This window comes from Varanus komodoensis, unplaced genomic scaffold, assembly GCF_004798865.1.
Source record: "Varanus komodoensis strain SLA01 unplaced genomic scaffold, ASM479886v1 scaffold17, whole genome shotgun sequence".
NCBI classification, from domain to species: Eukaryota; Metazoa; Chordata; class Lepidosauria; order Squamata; family Varanidae; genus Varanus; species Varanus komodoensis.
In genome coordinates, this window is record NW_025335505.1 from 21,653,465 (window position 1) to 21,677,028 (window position 23,564).

Here is a 23,564-nt window from a genome sequence, read left to right on the forward strand (position 1 = left end):
AGAGGTCCATTCATTCCAAGGGCTTGGTGTGTGTGCTTTAAGCATCTCCTCCATCCTGTGTTGCTTGTGAGCTTTCCAGGAACATCCAAACTGCTATTTACTACATTTAGATCCAACTTCTTTCTGAGGAACTCAAGACAGTCGGCTTGGGGCTCCCAGGCAGTCTCCTATGCAGGCATTGCCCAGGCCCAAACCCACATGGCTTAGTAAGATCGCATCACATCCTTCCAGATCATGTTCTCCCAAGGGGTAGATGATGCATCTTGGTCCTGCAAGGATTTCAAAAGTGAGAGAAGAATGCATCTCTGAGCCAATGGACAGATGAACAGGAGAGGCTGGTGGCTCCTGTGCCAGCTGGGCTCTTTATCCATTGTAGATTATCTGAGCTTTATTCATGGTGCTGAACTCTATCACCTAAATAGGTTCACCACCACTGATGGCTCCTATAAGCTCATAATAAAAGAGCATTATCTTTGTGATCAACAGTGGCTTGTCTTAGACCATTTCTGCTTTCCCTGTCTCCCCCTCTCCCCTAATTATGCAAAATACAGCAGATGCTTTTGAGCGATGAGAAACAGGCTTAGCTTTGGACTGTGCACTGTGTTTTGCAAATACGCATAACCAGGAAAAGGCTTAAAAGAAACAGTTAGTGTTGTTATACTGTAGGACTGGGAAGCCTGGGTTCTAGTCCCCACTTAGCTGCAAAGCAAACTGGGTGGCTTTGGGGGAAATCACTGGCTCTCAGCCTAACCTACCTCACAGGTGAGGCTAAAATGGAGAAGAGGAGAAAGATGTAAACTACTTTGGGTTCCTTGAACGAAAAAGAACAGTGGATTATAACAATAGTACATGAAATAAATAAACAACATGGATTGGGTTATATTGTTTCTTCCTCAGTGTCTCGTCCTGCTAAGTATAAGTTGTGCACCATGAATGAGTTTTGGCCACTTTTGAGTCTTGGTGTTTGAGTTTGACCAGGTATGTCACCATATTGGAGATGTGTTTGAATATGTTTGTGTTTGGGAGGTCTCCATTTGTTCTGAACAATGGGGATCCATTTCTATTTACCGTGCACCTCAGGATATTTATTTATTTATGAAAAACATTTCTATGCCGCCCCCATCGCAACAAAGCCTCGGGGCAGCTTACAGCAAAAACCAAATTATACAATAAAAATATTAAAACCTGGTGCATCTCAGCTTAAAAATAATTTTAAAATCCTACAAATGACCAATAAATTAAAACTTAAAATAAATTTTAAATAAAAAGGTCTTAGCCTGGCGCCGAAAAACAAATAACGACAGTGCCAGGCAGACCTCTCTGGGGAGCGCATTCCATAGATGGGGCGCCACCGCAGAGAAGGCCCTCCTCCGGGTACTCACCCTCCTAATATCATTCACAGAGGGCTCCCGGAGAAGGGCATCTGTTGCTGATCTCAAGGGGATAGGGTGTAAATCCTGCTTATAATCATGGTGTTTCAATATCTTGGCAGAGCAGTTACACAGTTCATTGCCTTTAGTGACACTGGCACTTGGCACTCAGTAACCCGTTTGTGGGAGTTCCAGCAACTGTTAACACAGACATTGATTAGGCAGCTGTCATATCTGCTTAATTATTCTGTTGCAAAGTGCCTCTGAAAGGCAGCATTGCTTGTCTTCATTATCTAGCAAGTGAGGATTTGGAGAATATTTCTTGGACAGGAGATCCATACGAAGCATTATGAAATAACAGTTCTTGTAGCTAAATAGCTCGATTGCTTCCATTTTCTCAAAACTTTTTCCCTCCACACTAAACTATCAGGGTTATTCGTGTTTTCCATGTGCCTGATTTTATATATACTTTATGCCTGGACCTTAAAGTCATCTTCAGAGGCCCTCTTCCAGATTCTTTTGCAAAATGAGTGTCCCATAAGGAGAAGGTCTTTGCAGTGGTGGCATCCCAGGTGTGAAATACTCTCCTCAGAGATGCTTGCCTAATGCATAACTTTTACTTTCTCCTTAAAAAAAAATCCCACTGTTTTTAGCCTGAGGAAGTTCTTTAAAAAAAAGTGTTAGTGAACTTGAGGATCCTTGTACTGCAGCTGACTTTTTTTCTTCTTTTTACACTTAGTTTTATGTTCTTTAAATTCTTAAATGTATTATAATATAGTACGTGATTGTGTTTTATGGTTTTAAGCTTATTTTGTGAACTCCCCAATAACTTTTGCTATGGGGAGTTGGAAGACAGAAATGTAATATAATTAATAAAAATATTATGTAGAATTGATTTCTGGCATGTCATTAATCCCTAGCTAACTTGGCACCTACAGCTTCTCTAAAAAATGGGGCTTTAAACCCACTGCTTCACCTAGGATTTCTTTGCGGGGCTCTTTGTGGGATTAAGATCGGTTCCTTTATGTATCTTTTTTCAGCGGATGGGGAAGGTTCATTTCTGTGCCTTTCTGTATGTTAGTTATACAATCACAAGTTGGCACTGCAGGACTGTGTAAACATGAGCTTCGCATTCTGGTTCATTTCATCCTTTCCAGAGAATACTAGATTTTCCTCTCTTTAGAAAGTGAAGAAATGTTTGGTAGAGCCCTTGGAGGAAGATGACATTGCATAAGGTACCCTCAAATTGCTGTCAGCACTCAATGAATGAGAAGAAATGTAGAGAAGCCCAGAGGCCTCTCCCTTGTGATCCTGACTGACTCTTACGATCTGCTTTTTGATGCTCTCGTCTCGTTGTCTCAGCTCTCTGCTTTTCTGGAGGTGATGACTGTGGTGGGGAGAACTTTTCAGCTGCAGTCTCCCCTTTGTGAAATACACATCCCAGGCAGATTTGAGAGGTACCAGGTTATTGTCTTTTAAACTTTAGTGGAAGGCATTTTCCATACTAAGGCTTTTAATGACTGCAGTCTTCTCCTCCTGCTCTCTTTGCTGTTTTTATTTCATTCTTATATGTATGTATGTATGTATGTATGTATGTATGTATTTAAAACATTTCTATGCAGCCCCCATCGCAACAAAGCCTCGGGGCGGCTCACAAAGGATAAATAAATACATAAATAATAAAAATATAACAATTAAAAAATGGTTTAAAAATATATGTACACTTTCATCTTGTCACCACTGGTGATCAGGTATTTCGCACTGGTTAGTCAGGGCAAGTCAGCTGCTCCTTCAGCAGCCTGCTTGGCTTCCACACTCTGCAGAAAAAGGAAATATGTAACTCACTGGCTTGGAGACCCCGTCTGGCAAACTGTGGTTTGCTGAAACCCGAAAACATTTCATGGTCAAACACTGCTCTCCTCTCACATGCTAGCCTTCAGGGGATTGAAATCCAAACTAAAAAGCAGTGTTTTATGTACTACAACCATAATTTGATCCATGGTTTGAAGCAACCATGACTTATAGGAAATACGTATGTAAACCATAGTTTCCTGGTTTGAACATCATGGAGAAACTGTGATTTTCTTCTGGTCTTCTGCAGGTCTTCTCTGCAGCTGAACATATTACAGGGACCTCTTGAAAATAAGCAATGGTTTTTGGATCAGGGTTTCCTAGTCTAAATTACTTATGGCCAGGAGTGGACATCAGAAATAGCATAATTTTTGTGCAGAGGAAAACTGTTCTGTCTGTGCTTGTTTTGTGAAGGTGCTCATAGACAGCAAACTTTATCATCATTATTAGTTGATGATCTTCCATGTTTAGAAGGTATTCACAGAATTTCCGTTTCATATGATTCCCTTGAAGCTGTAATGAATGACAGGGGAAAGTGATCCATCTTGTCTTTTTCATCTGTGTGTGCGTGCGTGCCAGCCAATGTAGCTGCATGACGTAATTGTACAGTTGGGTCTATTTGCATGCTTTATGATATTAATATTCATGCCGGTCTTTTCCGCCCTTCTGCTATTAGCCCTGCAGGGCTCAGCTGGACATCAAGCGATATTGGAAGAGGCTTCCCTGAAGCTTGCAGAATCTCCCAATTGCTTCCTGGAACTGGGGTTGGCATTGCCTGCATTAGGAAGAATGTCTCTTGGGACAGGACTAAGTACCCTCAGCTTGCTCTTGGGGGCTTTAACAGGTAGGACTGTGCTTTTATGATTCATGTTGCAATAGTAACAAACCATTAATTTGCTTCCAAGGCCAGATGGAGAAATAAAAGCCTGCACAGCTGCTCTATTGTGCAGCAACACCTTGGAAGTCAGATAAATGAAAGCACTGGACCGCTTCTTTACTTTCTTTGCTCTCAAATGTCTTACGTAATGAAGATGGTGATCTAAAGTAAGCCTCTTCAGGTTCAGACCTTAAGCTTTTAGGACTTCTTTTTCTTGTCTAAGGACATATTCATTTATTATAATTATATCCCACCTTTATTTCTTCCAAAAAAAACCCAAGGTGGTTTATATCATTCTCCTCCTCTTCCTCTCCATCTTAGCCTCACCACAACAACAACCCTGTGAGGTAGGTTGGTCTGAGAGTCTGTGACTGGCTCACACTCTCCCAGTTAGCTACATGGCCGACTGGAGACTAAAGCTCCAATCTCCTGAGCCCCAGGCCTGCACTTTTAACCGCTACACCAGACTGGCTCCTCGGATTGTGCCTTGAATGCCTTAGAATCTCAGTGGATGTGAGCAGTAAAACCTTGTGTGATGTCTGGATGGCTCTTTATCTTTTTCTTTCAGGCCAAGGTTTATTCATTTGTACAGATGGCTGTTGAGGTTAACCCTTCCTTTTGAGGCTTTGGTTTAATTTGCATTTTCCTCCCTCCTATTCAGCCTTCACCCATCTGCTAAATCCTCAATATCAATATCAAAAAGATAGGGGCTTTTTTCATTTACGTATTTATTTATTTTCAGGAGGTTTCCATTCCAGTTTCAGGGATGATGATGAGGAGGAGGAGGATAGAGCCAGTATGGTGTAGTGGTTAAGAGTGTGAGCACTTGCTGCCTGTGGGCAGCACCTGAGGAATGTTGGACACTTCGTAATGGGCTCACTTGCTTTGCCTGTCCTTTCCTGGCTGGGTCACAGAATTCTTCCTGTATTATGGCCCCCAGAGCTCTGAAATGTTGCCCTCCTTTTCCAAGGTTGGCTGGTTCTCACGCTTTGCCTGAGAATCTTTACTAGGTAACCTTGAAATTGCCAAGCCCTCTGCCTGCCTTTGGCCTTCAGCCTTCTCAGAATTGGATGAATCTGTCTGTGTAAACTGTAAGATGTGAGAGCGGGGGCCCCTCTTTGCAGGAGGAATGTGAGCGAAAATTTGGCAGGGTGTAGCAAAAGTGAGTAGCCGGAAGGAGTTCCCCTTTCCTGATAATACTAGAACCCAATGAGATCACCCTGCGAAAATGAACCATTAAACTATGGAATTTGCTATCACAAGGTGTGGTAATGGGCACCAGCTTGGATGGCATTATAAAAGACTTTTGTTCTTGTTTGTTGGGATTTGAAGTTTAATAGCAGACTTTCTTCACCCTAAAAGAAATCCTGTGGAAAACATGGGGACAGCCTTGGGGAATGATGGCATGAAAACTCTCTGAAAACGTCTGCGAGTGAGGGATCACAATTCTTGTCTAGGGAAGCCCTAAGTGTGCTTGTGTAACAGTTGGTTAATTAGTTCATACATTAGATATAGAAATACAAATTTCCCGCCTCCTATTGCTCCTGCTTCTGCTGCTAATGTGCAAAAGAAATACTGTGGTGAAGTTCTTAGACTGTGGTGTTATATTCATCTAGCTGGGAATAAGCCCCAGAGAAGTCAGTGAGGCTTCTGAGCAGATATGTGTAGGATCGCTCTCGGTATGTACTAGTCTCTCAATGTACTAGAGGATACATTGTAGGTGAGATCACTTTGTCCTACTTAAACAGTTCAGTGCAAATTGGAGAGAAGCATCCCTGAATCCCACTTCCCTTTGGTCCTGTGTAATGTACAAACTGATTGCCTGAGCAGGAAAATCTGAGTTTGAATCACAGTAATTTCCAGCATGCTGTTTGCTTTTTAGTCTCCGGTTTTGCTTTATGAAAGTGGGTCTGTTGAACAGGCTTTGCCAACTATGCAGTGTTTATTGATCTTTGGGAACTGCCACTTAGAATTGCAGTGGCGATACACTGAATGCTCCATTCACGTGCTTATAGTTTCTGTTTCCATTCACAAACCTTTTGATTTTTAAAAATAGTATATATGTATCCCATCCTGTCCCATGGAGGCTGCTGATCAGACTAACACTCACTTAGCATCAGTATGCCTACAGTAAGGGCATGTTTGTTTACTACATTTATATCCTGTTATTCTTCCAAGGTGATGCACCTGATCTGATTTACCTCTCCATTTTATCCTCACAACAACAGCCTTGTGAGGTAGGTTAGGCAGTGACTGGCCCAAAGTTGCTGAGTGGAGATTAGAACCTGGATCTTCCAGTCCGATACCACATGGACTTCGCATCAGATGGTTGTTTTGAAAATTATCATTTTGCATGTACTTAGTTATGTCACGATTATTGTGTGCCACATGATGTAGATTAGTCCAATCCTGTGCATGTCTACCTGGAAGTAAGTTGCATGGAGTGGCATCCCACAGAAATGGCTTCCATACCACTGTGGATATGTGTGGATGGGGCTTCAGGTATCTACAGTCCATGGCATCACCTCCCATTAATTACTGCATCCTCTTTTAGCTGCTACTTTGCTGGGTCCCAGAATCTTGCCTAGAAGTGATGGCAAGAGTGTGCCCTTTGTTATTTCCACAGTCAAATGGAACTTGCTGAATCCCAGCCTCCCTGAAATGCCACATGCCACATTCCAGTACAAAGAGGGTGCTCTCTTCAGGCTGCATTGGTACCATCCCCGATTGCTGTAGCAACTTTAAAAAGACATTTTATCCACAACGAGTGAAATAATGATGTTGAACTTCTAAAAATAGGGCAAGTCAAACTCTTGGTCTTCTGGGTCCAGCTGAAATATAAGTGTTTGCTGCTTTCCAGTCAAACATTGTGAGTTATCTTTAAAGACATGATTTATGATGCCACTTTTATAGCTCTCTTGAACAGCTTCTCTCTCGCTCTTGCTGTCTTTTGTATTCCTAAGATAAATGGGACCGTGAAAGAAACACTTATGGCATAGTTGGTGAAGAGGAGAAATGTATGAACCAGAGTTTATCCTGGAGCCTTGTGAACTACTTATAGTTATGGTTTGCTGTTGTACAGGAGCTATTAGTAGTGATTCGTGTTTCTGTGAACAAAATCTCCTCCTAGAAATGGAAAAGATGCAACACTGCAGAAGTGTGAGCATGTTGTAAATGGGGTGTGGAGAAAATGGATCTTCTCTGGTTGCTTGCTACATGTTGTTTTTTAAAATGAGAAGGATCAAGTGCCAGCACTGAAAAATCCCAATGTGCTTTGGCCAGCACATGGCCACTTTGTGATGGTGACTGGTGCAATGAAACCACTGTGATGGGTGTGTGCCTGTGCTTGTGCATTTGCCATGTTGGTGGATTTGCTTCTGTGCAGGCACGCTGTGTGGATGCACCAAAATTTCCACTTGCATCTGTTCGCCTTTCTATATATTTATAACCATCACTCTGTTTGAGCAGATGCTGTTTCAGAGTCACCATGTACATGTGGGGAACCCGAAGAACTAGCCCATGTTTCCAATATCATGCTTCCAAACCCCTGTGCATTGTCATGGAAGTCTGCATAGGCACATGCTGATGCCGTATCGATCACAGAGAATAAGTGCTTTTCAACAGATACCATTCATTGAACCAGTTGGTGTTAGTGCGAGCATGCAAGCTTTTGAAGTTACACAGAATTCTTCCTCAGGAAAGACGGAAGAATAGCCATTTTTGAACTGTACTGATCAGGTTTGCACCAAGTGTTAATTGATACACATAACACTATTCTGCTTTCATTGAGAATCCTGAAGTGCGGAAAGTGGGAAACTAGTGGACATTTGGTTTAAAACTGTCATATATAGGAGCCAAAGTAAGTGTGACCTTGTTCCCAAAATAAGCAATTGCATGACTCTTTTTAAAAGATTACGGCAAACTGGGTTGAGAATGGGAATCTTTAACAATCTGCTCCTTATGTGGATTGGGCCCCACAGTTGCCATTTCCTTTCTTCTTAAAGCACCAGTTGCTAATTGCTCCCATTGTCCTGAGATTATGTTCCTTGGTTAGGCTAGATCAAGAAAGCTGTGTTTGCCATATTATGGTGGCTTTGCAGATTATATGGGTTTTTAAAACAATAACAAAAACAACGCCAACGATAAGCAAGTGAATAATGCTTCCTGTTCAGATGTTTCTGGGGCAATATGTGAAGTGGAAGTTGTGGATTTCTGATGTGAAGAGAAGGTATCACCCCATAAGCATCACTTACGTAAGCATAGAAATGTTTTAAATAAATAAAATAAATAAATACATGCAACATCTGCTTCTCTACAAGGAGTGACCCCAAGAGAGATATGATGTGTGATTGAGGCTGCTGTTCTACTCAGAGGGAAGAAATGATCTGGTTTTCAAGTAAATTTTGAATACTAAATGATTCAGGTCGTTCTAGGTAATTAAAATGAGTACCGACTAGATTATAAAACACAGTATAAACATGTAGCTTAAGGGTTAGGGTTAGGTGATTTTTATCTTAATAAAACTGAATTATTGGGGTGTTTGAAATGCTGCTGTTTCCTTCCTGATACCAGTGCCTGTTATTTCAGGGTGTTTCTGTGAACAGTGCAGGGAAGGGGCCAAGTACTCTGATGCGATCATCTCACCCAATCTAGAAATGACTAAAATTATGCGGGTCCCCCACGCCGTCTCAATGGCAGACTGCACAGCAGCCTGTTGTGATCTTTCTGACTGTGACTTGTCCTGGATGTTTGAGCGGCACTGCTACATTGTCAACTGTCAGCATAAAGGAAATTGCGAGCCCAAGAAAATGGAGAAGGTGAAGTCCTATTTGACCTTTGTGCTCAGGGCTCCCCAGAGACCGGTGGCCTTGCTGGGGTACAGGCAGATGCCATCCAACGTGATCCGCTCTATGACGCTGCAAGATGAACCATCGGAGGAAGCAAGCAACCTAAAGGAACTGTCTTTCCTCAGCAAGGAGCACAGTCTTGACGAAGTATCGGACTACCCGGATGAGTACGGGGACATGGAGCAGAACCCCTTTCAGCCGAGCATCAAGCAGAAGGAGAAGGAGGATGTTAACTATGCCGGCTGGGGCTTGATGGCTCCCAAGGAGAATGGCTTCAATTCCTCAGGGGCCAGTAATGGAGACAGACAGGAAGATCTGGCAGATAGCATGGATGAGAAAGTTACTCTGGAGAAGCCAGCCAATATGGATGGATCCGAGGGGTACCTTGTCACAGACCATCCTGAAGAGTTGCCAGTTATTACGTTGGGCCCAGTGGAGAAATCTGCAAATGAGTTAGATCTTCAACTCCCTAATGAAGCCAACAGTACTTGGTGGGAAGAGGTAGGTGTGTAACAAGTAATAGTACTGTTGTTGTTATGGGTCAGAGATGCCCAACTTCTTTCAGACTGAGGGCAAAATTTATGGGCATTTTTATTAACTGGCTTAAGCTGTCTCCCAGATCTTAAGAGCTGTCCCAATTTCCATACAAGCCTGTTTCTTCCCTCTAAACTCAGTAGCCTTGCACTTACTAGGAGACCTTAGAAATCACTCCCTTAGCCGACTAATAGGGAGTGCAGCAGGCTTTTAAAGTAGAGGGGACATAGCCAAATTTCTTTGCGTGGTATGCTCGTTATTATCATGGTCTGGAGTCCAGAGTTGCCTGAGAGCAACATCTGGATTTTTAAGGATGCTACTGGGCAGGTGCACTCATGCCCTGGACCATTTCAGGGCAGGCACACTGGCTGCTCCCATATCAAATGCAGTGGCAAGGTTTAGGGTCCTGCTGGTCTCTTTAAGCTGGCCCTGCCCTTTACCTTGGAGTACAACTAAAGCAGGGTTGCAGAAAGGGGCTGAACAAGCAGCATTGCTGGAATTTGGAGCAAGGGTATATATGACTGTCTGGTTTGCTGGTTTGCTTGCTTGCTTGAGTGTGTCTGTATCTCCTAGGGACTGCAGTCATCTTTCACAAATATGCCTACCTTTTTGCACGATCCATGTGGCCAGATTCTGGTGGGTGGGATCTCTTGTTCTTGCTGCTGTGCTTGTTGGTGGATGGAGGTTGGCAGGGTTCATGCACAAGTTTAATGGAGATTTGTGTCTAGTTCTTGTGCATATTTGCAGCCTATTAGTATATTCATGTTAGCTATTTGCAATGCTCAGCGTGCAATTCACTGGTAAATGTTTAAGTTGCCATATGACTCTTGGCTGGTCCCAGGCCCTCCATCCTCCCCATTTTGATGTCAGACTGAAAAGTAAAAGTCTGGGTATAAGGAAGGCAAGTTTTAAGGACACACAGTTTGGGACATTATATAGTTCTCACCTAAAAACAAGCAAAAGACTAATTGTTGTGGCTTCCATAACATTGAAATAATGGTGATTATTTTGGATTATGTGCTTATATTTGCATATTTAAATTTGCATGTGCAAATTTCTGAGATTTTGCTTTGTTTTGTTTTTTGCCCTGTGGGTCTGAGTCCTGCATCTTTTGGGTCCCTGGTACCAGCCTGGCAAAATTTCCTTCTGGAGTTCTTGGGGACTGTGCTCCAATGGTGGACGAGGCTGAAGGCAAAAGGGAAAACCATTCACTTCGTTCTTTTAGTTCATTCTTCATATTGTGTATCAGAATGTGAGGAAAAATATTCACAGTAACAATATATTCCTACAATTCATTTTGTAGGTTCTAACACCTTCCCATAATCCTCCTCCTTCAGACATCCTGGGATCTCTTTCCACTGTCTCAGCACAGACTCAAACATCTGACCTAGGTGAACCAATACAAGATGAAGTCCCATCTGCTCCCAGCCGTGCTGTCATCACTCAACCCCCCGCCAGAGATGAAGTGCGATTTCCCACTGCTCCTGCTAAATTAGGTAATGTGATTTCTTTATGGTATAGTTTTGAGAGTGAATTCATAATCCTGGGCTCCTAAGCTGTTGCTTAAAGCAAACCTGTAAATGACTACTTAGCTAGTCATATAGAGAGAGGAGTGATGTTTCCCAGTGACCCAAGAGGGGCCCTCTCGGTTATGGAACCTGGGTTATGGAACTCTCTCCAGGGAGGCCTGGTCCCAAAACTGATGTCTTTAAGTGCCAGCCACATAATTTCTTGATTTCCTCAGTTTCCGCTCCTGATGACTTTTAATATATTTTGATTACTTTTTAGAGCTTGCATCCTCCTATTTTTGTGTTTTGCGTCATTTCTTTACTTGTGAACTACTTTGTGATTTGTTATGAAGAACAGTATAAACAAGTAAATAAAACACAAATCTTTTAGTCCTGCCTTTTCATTCTGAAGGGATTATTTTATTGATTGTCCCTGTTCTGTTGTGTTTTGTAAGCTATTATCAAGTGCCCTCAGTTTAGTAAATGGAAAAACATTACACAAATGCTCAAATCCAATAAAATATACCTTTCCCTGCAGGAAGATAGACAGAGGTCTTGGTCTCAGCATGCTGCAGGAAGGTTGCTGAGTTGTACAGTAGACTGCACCATTTCGCATTGTGCCATTTGTTTAATGTGTGTTTAAAAATAAAGAACTTTCCGAAAGTGAAAATCTAGCACAGCAAGAAGGCAGACTTTAGTGTAGGCTGCTCCGTATGATCCTTGCACTTCACTTTCAGGAAAGGCTTTGTTATTTCTGTTGGAGTGTGAAAAAAGTGACTCCTGGCTTGCATATCGAAGTGGCAGCTTAGAAGTCTGCCAAGCTGTACGTTCTTCTTTATGCTGCATGTTTAGACCTGACCCGAGAAGCTTTAGCTCTTTTTGGGCCATAGCGGTGAGCATAAATGTGTGTGGACAAGGCAAGGCTTGTGAAAAATATTTGTCAAGTAGTAGTTTTTGTGGGGTTCTTTGCTAGAGTGGTGGATACTGAGGGGACACCGAAGCTGGGAGCTGCTCAGTCATGGAAGGTCTGGCTCAGAAGGAGAAGACCTGCCTGAGGTATGACTGCGCATCTGCCAGAGGAGAAGGCCTGTACCTTATACAACTCTGTGACTTGAAGAAAAATCATGTCATATATTAAAAAACATTAATTTTGCACTTCCAGCTTCAGGGGAGAAGGCTCATCAAAACTTGATGAGGAGGAGTCTTTAGCCATGATTACTGATAAAGAGTTTCAGCAGCGGAAGATTCTTGTCAGTCTTTACTCCATATGTTAGCAAATGCCGACCATCTAATTTAATGGATAAACGGTCCTTACTGTTTAAAATAACTGTTTTTTCTCTATTTATGTGCAGTAAAAGATCTTCTGGTGTCTGCTGGAGAAAATCTTCAAATAACTTTACCAAAGAATGAAGTCGAATTGCATGCATTTGTGGTTGCACCATCACTTTCAGGTAAGTTCTTAATATTAGTGTGTTGGAGACAAAAACAAAGCAAGTTTCTAGCCCTCGTTCAAGTGGATATGTTCTGCTTTAAGCACTGTTGGTAAGACCGCACCTTTGGGGAGAGCCCTGCTGCCTCTGGAAATAGGAAGCTAATGTGAGAGGCACAGACCAGGCTGCCTGGCCCCTCCGGCCTGCCCCCCACACCTCTCAAGCTTCCCTTCGTCCACTGCCAGAGGTGACTGCTCCCCTCTCCCTAAAGGTAGCACTGGCTTTGCACGTAGCAGCACGCACCTTGTGTGCAAGCTGAAGCCTCCTAGGAGTGCAATTTTGCTTGCAAACAAGGCCAGGTTTTCTCACAAAAAGCTGTTTCCATGTTTTAGCTAGTGCCGCCACCACCACAGCAGCTAGTTTGGCAGGAATTTCCGAAGCCGCCACCTTTTTGACAAGGGTGCGGTGCCCCTGCTCACGGGCTCAGGTGAGGGCAGTGGGCCCTCCCAATCCCTGGAAGGTGTCTTTCTCTGTCCAGCATGGCAGAGCCCCCGGAAAGCCAAATGAACATCAGAAAGGTGGCCGAGTCTCTCTTCCAAACAGCACCCACTAACTGATGGCTGTTCCTTTTCAGAAGCATCCTGCAGCTACGAGTGGAGCTTGATCGGTCACCCGGAGGATTATGATGGTGAAATGGAGGGCAAGCACACGGCAACCCTGAAAGTTTCTCAAGTGAGTAAGCCTTGACTTGACTTTTATTCAGCCAGCAGGATGGCCCCCACTAGAGGAACAAAGTCTCTTCCCCCCAGTTGCACACTTCCCTACCACTTCTGGAGGGTTGTGACTCTCTGGAGCAGATGGGGCTTTGTGGGCAGGTTGCAGGGGAAGGGACACTTCTGCTGGATGAGTGGAAGTTCACTTGGACTCAGCCCAAGCTGGGCTCCTAAAAACAGAGCTACTGGCACTTGGAACTGGTTCCAGCCCTGGCTTCCGTTATTGATTTAGTGTGCATCTGTGTCAAGTCAAAGGCAATCGAATGGGCTTCACAGGGCTGCTCCACACATTGCAACTTAAGAGCCACATTACAGCCAACAGACTTTGGCTACCTTTTGCTACTTGTCGCCCCATGTCTGCTTTTGAGTGCTGACCCATGAAGGGCAATCTCTGCAGGTGAATGGCTGCCCACAGCAAGCAGGAGTCCTCTCAGATGTCCGTGGTTAATGCAGAGACATCAAGTGATGGAGCTAGCTTTGCTGTTTGATGTCAGAAGCAGTGTCAGCCTGTGAGCACCCTCCATGTGTGAAGGGGGCTACCGTGACCTGTGTAACATGGGGTCCTCAGCCTTTTTTCATTGTTGGTTGGGCACATCTGGAGTTTTGAGCAAGTTTCATGCAAGCTTTCTGTACAGTGGCTGCCCTGTCCATTCATAAAATGGCTGCCAGGGTGGATAAGGCTGGTCACAGAATACTCAGTTCCCAAAAGGCAAACCAGTGAAATGAATGAATGAATGAATGAATGACAGACAGACAGACAGACAGACAGACAGGAAAAGCTGAAGTAGTAGGCACAGATGGGGTTTGAATTTTAAAACACAAAAACATTCATTGGATCCCAAATAAAGATGGCACTGGAGGGCAGCCCTTGACTTAGCAGCATGCCAACTACCAAGTTTTTTTAATAGTTAAACAAAAATAGCAAGGAATAAAATAAAAATCACAGCTAATCAGCTGGAGAAGCCTCTGCAGTCTCTAACCTGCAGCCCATGGGCACCAGCTTAGAGACTCCAAGTGTAATGCAGTCCTTTGATAACATACCCTCTGTTTGTTGTTCTGCAGGTTTAGTTACATTATCTCTGTTTAAACCAGTTTCAGAGCCGAACTATAACAAAGACAGTCCCCTGCAGATGAGACAGAATAGCTTTTTCTGCCATTACAAAAAATCAAATTTGCAGATCAGGCCTGTGAAGACATGATAATTGCTTTGGTGGGAGAGATGAAAGAGTCTCCCAGCAGAGCTGATGACCGTATCAAATGCACTTCTGCGCTTGCCAAGATGCCTGTATTTTCCCTCTAAGTATGTCTAATGTGGCCTAGGTATATCACACTTCCCTCTAAATAACTCTTAGGGCAGGCATAGCTGCAGTGCTCTGAATTCCTTCCCTTAAATTGCTTAAATTGTTCTGGGTGATGGCCAAGATGGTAGGCATGCTCATCCGTTCGACTTGGCACATTTCTTGGCAGTGCTGCCGCGGTGTCCTTGTGAAGTTCTACATGTAACTCAATTTGTTTTCCCTGACAATCCTCTGTTCCAGCTGCCAGCAGGTACCTATCTCTTCAAAGTGACTGTTTCAGCTGAGAATGCATTTGGAGAAGGGTTTGTAAATGTCACTGTCCAACCAGGTAAATCAGTTTTTTGGTGGTTCAGCTCACTACCTCTTCTTCCATCCTTGAAATTCTTTGTACTACGAGTAACAGTTAAACATTTTCCATCTATTTCCTTTGAATTGTATCTAAATTCTTTCCTTTCTTGTTTTGTTTTTAAGGGGAAGGGGGAGCGCAGGGGGCTAGATATTCAGGTGCTTTTGGCCTTGTAATTATCCACCTGCCTGATTTGGGAGGAGTTGCCATGGAGGAGCACCTGAATTGCAAACTCTGCTTGCTTCACACTGTTCTTTTCCTTTTTGCTTGCTACATATTCAGGCTCCACTCTTTGAGCCTAGATGGGAACTTGACTTGCCCATTCAGTTAGTTTATTACTGTGCTGGCTATTACTGACTTGTCGGGATGACCAACATGGAGTCATTTCACTGCACACCTTCCTCTTCCCCACTGTTTTGTACCCTTTTATTATAAAATGTGAAAAGTTCCAAGTCTATGTTGTAACATACTAGGCCTCATTATCCTATAACACTGGAAAGCAAATAAAATCGTGTTTTGGATTCAACATCTATTGATTGTAGCTTGCCAAGAAAAAGCATATTTTACTCTGTTATTAAAAGAAAATAAATTCCAGAGAATGTTGGGAAGATTTTCTTGAATTACATGTAAATATGATTCACCACAAAACCCATCCAGACTAGCAAAGGGACATGCATGGTGCAATTTTTTAATTTTTGTTTTATTTCCATGTAATGATTGATTGATCCAATTTTAACTTGGATATATGGAACCTTTACTGTCTAAATGCAATATGATATGAAGACGAAAGAGGGCAAGAAAAAGGGAGAATTCACTCTCTGTATTTGAAAATGAACAGAATCTGATAAGCTGTTAACAACAAAACAAATTTATATTAGGCATCCATATTAGGCATTCACATAGTCAGCAAGACAGGATATTGAAATACTGTTTGATGTGACTATCCTGAACATTTTAATTCATGGAGCTGGGCTGGATTTCCCTCTGTACCTCTGGTAGAATTATCTGTTTAGTTTGTAGCATAAGTGGCGTTGCTGTAGTAATCTACAAGGATCCATTTTTATCTTTGCTATCATCCACTATTTTAAAGCTTACTGCTTATATTAGGAATTTAATATAATATAATCTTGTTTAGAGGGTAGAGAATGATTTCTGGAGGTAGAAAAAGCACAAAGCTTGAGCTGCCTGTGATGGATTTATTTGATTAAAAATGGTGTTGTGTTTCCCATTCTTGCACAGCAATCCATGTAAATCAACCACCAGTTGCTATTGTGTCCCCCAAAGCACAGGAGATTTCTTTTCCTACCACATCTACTTCTATTGATGGAAATCGTAAGTATCAGGAAGTGACATTTCTATTGCCATGCATTTCAAATTGCTTGTATAGATGCTGTCTTACTAATTCATAATTCTCTTGACCATAGAAAGTAGAGATGATACCAAAATAGTGAGCTACCACTGGGAAGAAATTGAAGGACCCTTGAGAGAAATGAAAGCATCAGCTGATACACCTGTTTTGCACCTGTCTAACCTTGTTCCTGGCAACTACACTTTCAGGTGAGTGGGCTATATTCTTGTTTTCTGCATGTGCTTTAATGAGCCTGGGAAGGCTGACTTCTGTATTTTGAGGAACCATTCTGTGGACCTAATTCACATATAATGCTAACCCATGGTTTATTCAGTCCATGGCTGGTTGCCCTACCCAGGATTTGTCTGGTGATTGGTTGATTGAGTGATTAAACCCTGGTCTGTTTTCTCGATATTGGCATTGTTTGTTATGCTCCTCTTTTATCTGCAGCCTTCCTATGGCCCTAAATCCTTTGTGTCTCTGTAGTACTGGCATGTAGAGTGGCTGGTTTTGTTTTTGCTCTTGTTTTAATCATCTTTCCTCCTGTCTATGGAGCTTGGTGAAACAACCCATGATTTTGGATCCATGACAATCCATGGTTTAAACAATCAAGAGTCACAAGCTATAATTGTCATGGATAATTCATGGTTAACAAACCATGATGTATTAGTGTGGTTGGATTTGCACAACACAACTACTCAGAATTCAGCAACCCATTCCATAGGTTAGCATAATTGTAAACAGAAGTTGAATTCCATGCAAAAAAGGCCCTGGGATCCATAGAATATTGCCTGCTTGGACAATAGGACAGGGAGTTGATCTTTGTTGATTCCTTCTTCCCATTTCTCCAGTGTGTCCTCCAGTCCCAAGGAGAAAGCATTCCTTCAAAAGCTTTCAGGAGGCACACATGCATGTGCAAGGGGAAGAAAGAATTGTGAAGATTACCTTATCATCTTCAATGTCCCAGTGTGAGTGCTATTTTGGTTCCAGCCCATTGGTCTGTGGTGGAGGAGGGAAGTTTGAACATCACTAGTTGTTGTTAGACAACTCCCAGAATTCCTGACAGTTGGCCTGATTGTTTGGGGCTAATGGGAGTTTGAGTCCAACATCTTCTGGAGGATGACATATTACTCATCCTGGTCTATTGTTTGGATCTTTGATTTCACAGATCAAAGCACACAAACACAGGAACAGTATTAGGTGATCATTGCAAGTGGGGAGGTTAGGAATAAATTTGCTTCCTAAAGGATCCCTCTGGAGAAGTAGATGGATGCTGGCATTTTGCTTTTCTCAAATGTGTAACCAAGATCAACTCTATTTCATTACAAATGCAGTTTCTTTTCCTTCAAGTATGGCTGTGAGAAAACAGTTTACTGTTCATTTCAATACTTATTTATTAGGGTTGGAGGAGTCAGGTGAAATCGATTTGAGGCCCAGAAGTTGTCCAGTGAACCATTGGTGTGACAGCATCATCTTATGCATGCCTACTCAGAAGTCCAGTGAGGAATTTGGCGGGACTTACTCCCAGGAGACTGTACATGGGATTAAGGCCAAAAAAGTGTATGACAGAGATTAAGTTTGAACAAGCCAATAATCAGAAGAATTTTGAGCACAGGAGAAAGCATACCTTCAAAAGTATGAATTGCCCACATTCATTTCCTTTTCTTTAGGCTAATAGTCATTGACTCTGATGGAGCAACTAATTCTACTCTAGCTTCTTTGAGAGTCAACGAACAAGTGGATTATCCTCCTGTTGCCAATGCTGGACCAGATCAGGAAATTAGTATGCCTCGAAACTCCATCACACTGAATGGAAACCAGAGCAATGATGATCATGAGATCATCAGCTATGAGTGGTCCTTGAGCCCGAAAAGTAAAGGCAAGGTGGTCGCAATGCAGGTAACTGGAGAGCACCTGGCTTCATGTTAGACCATTTCTTCTGTATTTCATAACTTTTTGGGACAGGATTTCTGTGGTGTGTGCCGAACATGAACAGAAGCCTTGTGGTTATGTGGAACTAATATAGAGACCACGAATGATGAGCATTACTTTGAAATGGAGTTTTGGTATTTTTTTGTTCCTTTTTCTTTGACTAGTGCAACAGCATTTGAGTTTAATAGCATTTGACTGTCATGCAAACAAACCCCTGCAAGGGTTGAGTATGCTGATGGCAATGTTTTCTTACATTTTCTCAGAAGTGGTCAGAATTTTGCAGAATGTTTGCAAGTGTATTGCTGTGCTTGAGAAGTAGTGGTAGAATTGTGCAAAAAGCTGAGAACAAAACCATCATGCTGTGTTTGAAGTCGCTAGTATCAGTTGTTCAGATGCAGCCTCCTTGCTGAAGCAAGGTAGGCCTGGGTCTGCTCAGACAGATGGAAGTTTTATATTCTCCTTGCTTGAGTTGATTTTGCAAACAGCTTTCTGTTTTTGTGGTCAGTTCCCAGAGGCCTGTATCACCTGGCATGCTCTGTGTTCTTTCCTGGCCACAGTGATCCAAGTTGTCTCAACAGCAGAAGACATTATGGCTGGTCAAAACTTCTATTAGAAAAGTTCTTGGTTAGCTCCATTGGAGGATGAAGCCGCAAATGACACTTTGGCATAAATGAGCATTCTGAAATTCAGTTGGAATAGCTTCTATGAAATTGGTCTCGTGTTTTAGGTTTGATTTTGATTTCTTCAAAATAATACTCTGCTAAATGATCTTAGGCTGTGCTACTTTCTTCTTAGGATGTCTTAGGATAAATGTGTTTTTACATGGAAGAACACTTTGTACCTCCTGACTTTTCCTCCTCTACCCTGTCATATATTGATAGGGAGTGAGGAGTCCATATCTCCAGTTGTCTTCAATGCAAGAAGGAGACTACACCTTTCAGCTGACGGTTACTGATTCTGCTGAGCAACAGTCCACAGCCGAAGTCACAGTGGTAGTCCTGCCCGGTAGGCAGATTTATAGCCTGCACAGAATGTTCTTCAATTGGCTGTTAGTTAAGCATCTTTGTATGTGAGCTAACAAATCTAATTGGTCCTTCATGTGAAGTAGAGAAAGAGGAGGAGGGGGAGGCAGCCAGGCAGTCCTGGAACCTCCATCGCTGGGGCCTGGGTTGAATCAGAGGCTGGGCTGTGAGAGCTGAATGTCAGAATTATGGAGGAAACTGACTCCGCCTTCATGGTGTCTGCTTCTGAAAGAATCCCTTTTGCTGTTCCACTCCCAATTTTAGAAGCCCTCATTGCTGTTCATATGCAGAAAATTCACCACCCATCTGTGTTTGTTCAGTCTTTTAAAGTTCTCTTTTTCTTTCTGTTGTATTCCTTACCTCTTTTCCTGGTCTCCTCTCCTGAGTCTGGTTCTTATATGATTTGAACTGATGGTGAAGCACGTTGATTAAGAAACTGGTTAAGATACAGATATCACAGTGATTTTTTTAAAAAGAATACTGCTCCATGAGGATGAAGTTTCCTGCCTATTTGGTTAAAAGTGTCTGCTGTCCTTCAGTACCTTTGTTCCATGGGGGCTAATGATGCTACAGATAGATAAGATCAATGCAGCCCTAAAACAGCAAATAGTAGCAGTGGAACAGTGAAATCAAAGGCTTACAGTTGCAGCACAAAACCAATTCAACCAGAACTTGAAAGTTGTGAAAATAAAAACAACTCCCCCTGCACAAAACGGCAGAAGAGCAGGTAGCAGCCAAACCTGCTTGGGGAGGGAGCACTCCAAAGAGGGCAGAACCTCAAAACGGTCCTTTTCCCAATTGGCTGCCTTGCCTCAAAGCACCTGGAGAGGGAAAGGTGACCTACATGCGTCTTCATACCTCCCCTCTTCCCCATCCACAGTGTCTCCTACGTGTTCTGGCTGCCTTGATTCCCTGGGCTGCTCTTTCCAGGATAGAGCCTTATTCTTACTTTCCTAAGCCATCTGAAGAAAGCTACCAATTGTTTCTTTTCGTCTGGGGAGAAAGGACTGCTAGAGCCACCTCTGTCTTTGCTATGAAATCGCCTTGCGTATCCTAGCCCTGTTCAAAGTTCCTGGAGCCCTCCCCACAACCGTCTGCTTTGGAGTCTGCAGGTGGGGAGGTGATTGCTTGTCTAGAGCAGTGGGGAAGACACTGGAACCATGAATTGCATTTATTATTATGAATTGCATGCACATCTCACTTCTGCCCTCTTGTAAGGAACCAGAGGCACCTCCTGTGGTGGGCCTCCACTCCGTTTTATCCTCACAACAACCCTTTGAAATCCGTTCGGCTGAGAGCTGGTGACTGGCCCAAATTCTCCCAGCAAACTGAGTGGAGGCCAGCGTGCCAGACAGGGCCACAGGCCTCTTGTGCCAGGGTCCAGGCTGCACCATGCCAGCTCTTGACCTTTGGCAGTTTCTTCTCCTGGTTGTAGAGCAGCGTGGTTGCCATTGTGCTGCAAACAGTGCTGTGCTAGCCTTGAAGTCAGACTAGCTGTGGCAGTGAGGGGTCCAAGTGGACAACTGTCTCCCCTTTCGGTCCTATTACTGGGCTCTTGCGGCCAGAACAGGCCAGGGTGACAGCATCTATCTGCTGCCTGAAAGACCAGTGCAAAGGTTCGTGTGAGCTTCTCTCTGCTGCTGGGAGAGGCTGGCCTGGGAACCTGTGCATTGCTCTTTGCAGTGTGTGAGCAAAGGCTCTTTGTCCAGCCTTCTTATGGTCAGGACAAGCTGCGGGAAGCAAATGCTTTCATCTAATTGCTTTCCACAGTTGGTTTTTTTAAAAAATGGGTTTGTATCTATTTTGTTATGCTTGTACTTGAGTATTTTAATAGTGTTTCTGCTATTTTATCCTGCCAGTCACTTAGAGAGTTTCTTACATTGAGTGGTAAAGAAGCATTATAAATCAGTAAATGACGGACAAATCCTTTGCAGCTGCTGGTTGCATGACTGTTGTTCACGAGCCAGTAGCGATTTAAAGCAAGGAGGTGGGGACAATCCTGGCTAGTGATTGCCTAAAAAACACAATCTGCATTTAGCATAGTTTTGTTGTTAATGCTCTTTTTGCAGAAGAGAATAGCCCTCCGCGAGCCGTGGTCGGTCCAGACAAAGTGCTGACATATCCTGTCAGGAGCACTGTTCTTGATGGAAGCAGGAGCACTGATGACTTAGGCGTCGCTTCCTATCACTGGGAAAATGCCAGGTATTTTGTAGAGACCTTGAATGTAAGAAGCAGGCTGAGCCAGACCCAGGGTCCGTCTAGTCCCAAACTGCTGCTCACACAGCGGCCACCCAGCTGCCCACAGGAAGCCCGCAAGCAGGACATGAGTGCAACCGCACCCTCCTGCCCACCTCCCCTGAGGCCGATGCTCACCATCGTGGCTGCAAGAAGCTGACATACTTAGCACTATTTTGCGGGTGTCTGACATCCCGGTTGGGCTCGCTGTTCCATTATTCCCTGGACATGGCACAGTAGCACACAGAGGATGAAGATGCTCTTACTACACTTCCTTGTCAAAAGCACAGGATGCTGGGATTAATGAAATAAGCTTGAAAAGTTGGGGCATGTGGGTTCTGGGGCAGAAGCAGTCTAACCAGAGCCAACCAGCGGCATGAGATTCGAACAAGGAATCTTTCAGCTTGATTATATTTTCTGTATTAGCAAGGCGAAGTCTAAGGGTGCTTCCTGATGAGAATTTCATTGTGTGTAATGGCTCTGCCTCATTCACATGCTCTATGGGCGGCTTACAGAATCATTTGCCTTCATCTGTGTGCTCTGAGGATATGTGCACGGACAGGAGGTAATGGGACAGCCATCTAGCCAGGCTTGCAGACTATTTTAGGTCACTCCTATGCATGTCAGTGGCTTCTAGTCATGATAGCAAAATGGAACCTCCCACATCAAAGGCAGTTCACCATGCTGGGGAACATGAATGGGCGGGTGCGATTGCATTCAAGGCCAAGTTATAGGCTTCCCAGGTGCAGCTGGTGGGCCACCATGTGGCTGGAATGCTGGCCTAGAAAGACCCTTGCTTCGATCCCTCATGGTGCTTCTTCATGTTCTCTGGGTCTCACTTCCTCGTAAATGTTACTGTCTGTTTTGCTCTGCTGCAGTGGCCCCAGCTCGTTGCAAATGGAGAACGCGGACAGCGCAGTAGCAACCGTCACAGGTTTGCAGATTGGAACCTATCGTTTCAGACTGACCGTCAAGGATGATCAAGGACTTAGTAGCACCGCTACAATTTCCGTGACTGTTAAGGAGGGTAGGTATCTTTGAAGGCTCTATTCGGACCAACAAGTGATTCATAACCTCTTCCTTAGAGTCTCTTCTATGTTTTAACCCATGGATCTTCAAACCACGGCCCACGGGCCAGATCTGGCCCGCCATGCTCATCTATCCAGCCTGCTTCAGGCGTACTCAGTGGGGACAAGGCTGCGATCGTGATCGCGCTCATGCAGGGAAGATGGGCATGATTGTGATCATGGGGGGAGATGGCTGCGATCATGGTTGTGGGGGGGGGAGATGGCTGCAATCGTGCCCGCCTTCCCTGCATGAGCGTGCCGGCAATCACACCCGTCTTCCCCCCGTCAACATAATCACAGACATTGTAGCTATGTCCCTTGAATATGGACATGCTCTTCCCACCTCATCTTGGGCTTCTGCTGCAGCCCGAGTGAACGGAGCATTTTTAATTATTTTTTAAAATTTGAATTAATTTGAATTATTTTTAAATTAATTTTAATTAATTCTTAATGTGCAGTGTGCATAGGAATTTGTTCATATTTTTTTCAAACTATAGTCCAGCCCCCCAACAGTCTGAGGGATAGTGAAGTGGCCCCCTGTTTAAAAAGTTTGAGGACCCCTGTTTTAACCACTCATTGCTTCCCCCTGCTTTCATTTTCCATGCCTGTCTCACTTGCCAGGATCTTGTTCTAAACCATTCGGTTGTTTTTGTGTCTTGATTTTTTTCTTCGATTTGTTCTTCCACACGTTTTTGAGGTCTTTAGTGGAGGGTGGCTATGGTGGGTCTGATCATCAGCACAGCCATTTATTTATTTATAACATTTATATGCTGCTGCACATCTGAGCAGGTTGAAGAGCAGTGAAGAACAGATAAAAATATTTATTTAAGTAAGTTTATTTATGTTCACACCTCCCCTCTCCCTTGTTATGAGTGACTACTGACTCCTTTTGCCAGGGTTATTTAAATCTATTACTTTAGCACATTTATATCCCAGCTTTCATGGCAGCATCTCAGTCAGTCTCCCACGCAAGCGCTGCAAAACACAGATCTGCCTAGCTTCATCAGAGTGACTGTGTCACGTGCTCTAAAACCATCAGGGTAGGCAAGCTGGATCCTTGCCGAGGGCTCCCACCTCAGCAGGGTCCCCCTCCAGAGTTGCTCCTCCTCTTTCCCAGTTTGGCCTG

The 23,564-nt window shown here is 43.6% G+C and overlaps 1 protein-coding gene across 1 annotated transcript in view; it reads left to right on the forward strand.

Annotated features, from left to right (window-relative positions):
• The first annotated feature begins 4,010 nt into the window (after positions 1–4,010).
• Positions 4,011–23,564, forward strand: part of KIAA0319 (KIAA0319 ortholog) — a 28,231-nt gene continuing 8,677 nt past the window's right edge. The window contains exons 1-12 of the mRNA XM_044426540.1: positions 4,011–4,065; positions 8,686–9,446; positions 10,783–10,975; positions 12,340–12,438; positions 13,052–13,149; positions 14,729–14,816; positions 16,074–16,166; positions 16,259–16,391; positions 17,853–18,081; positions 18,996–19,119; positions 21,206–21,338; positions 22,250–22,398. Of these exons, the coding sequence (XP_044282475.1) occupies positions 4,011–4,065; positions 8,686–9,446; positions 10,783–10,975; positions 12,340–12,438; positions 13,052–13,149; positions 14,729–14,816; positions 16,074–16,166; positions 16,259–16,391; positions 17,853–18,081; positions 18,996–19,119; positions 21,206–21,338; positions 22,250–22,398 (2,155 nt within the window). The remainder of the gene's footprint in view (positions 4,066–8,685; positions 9,447–10,782; positions 10,976–12,339; positions 12,439–13,051; positions 13,150–14,728; positions 14,817–16,073; positions 16,167–16,258; positions 16,392–17,852; positions 18,082–18,995; positions 19,120–21,205; positions 21,339–22,249; positions 22,399–23,564) is intronic.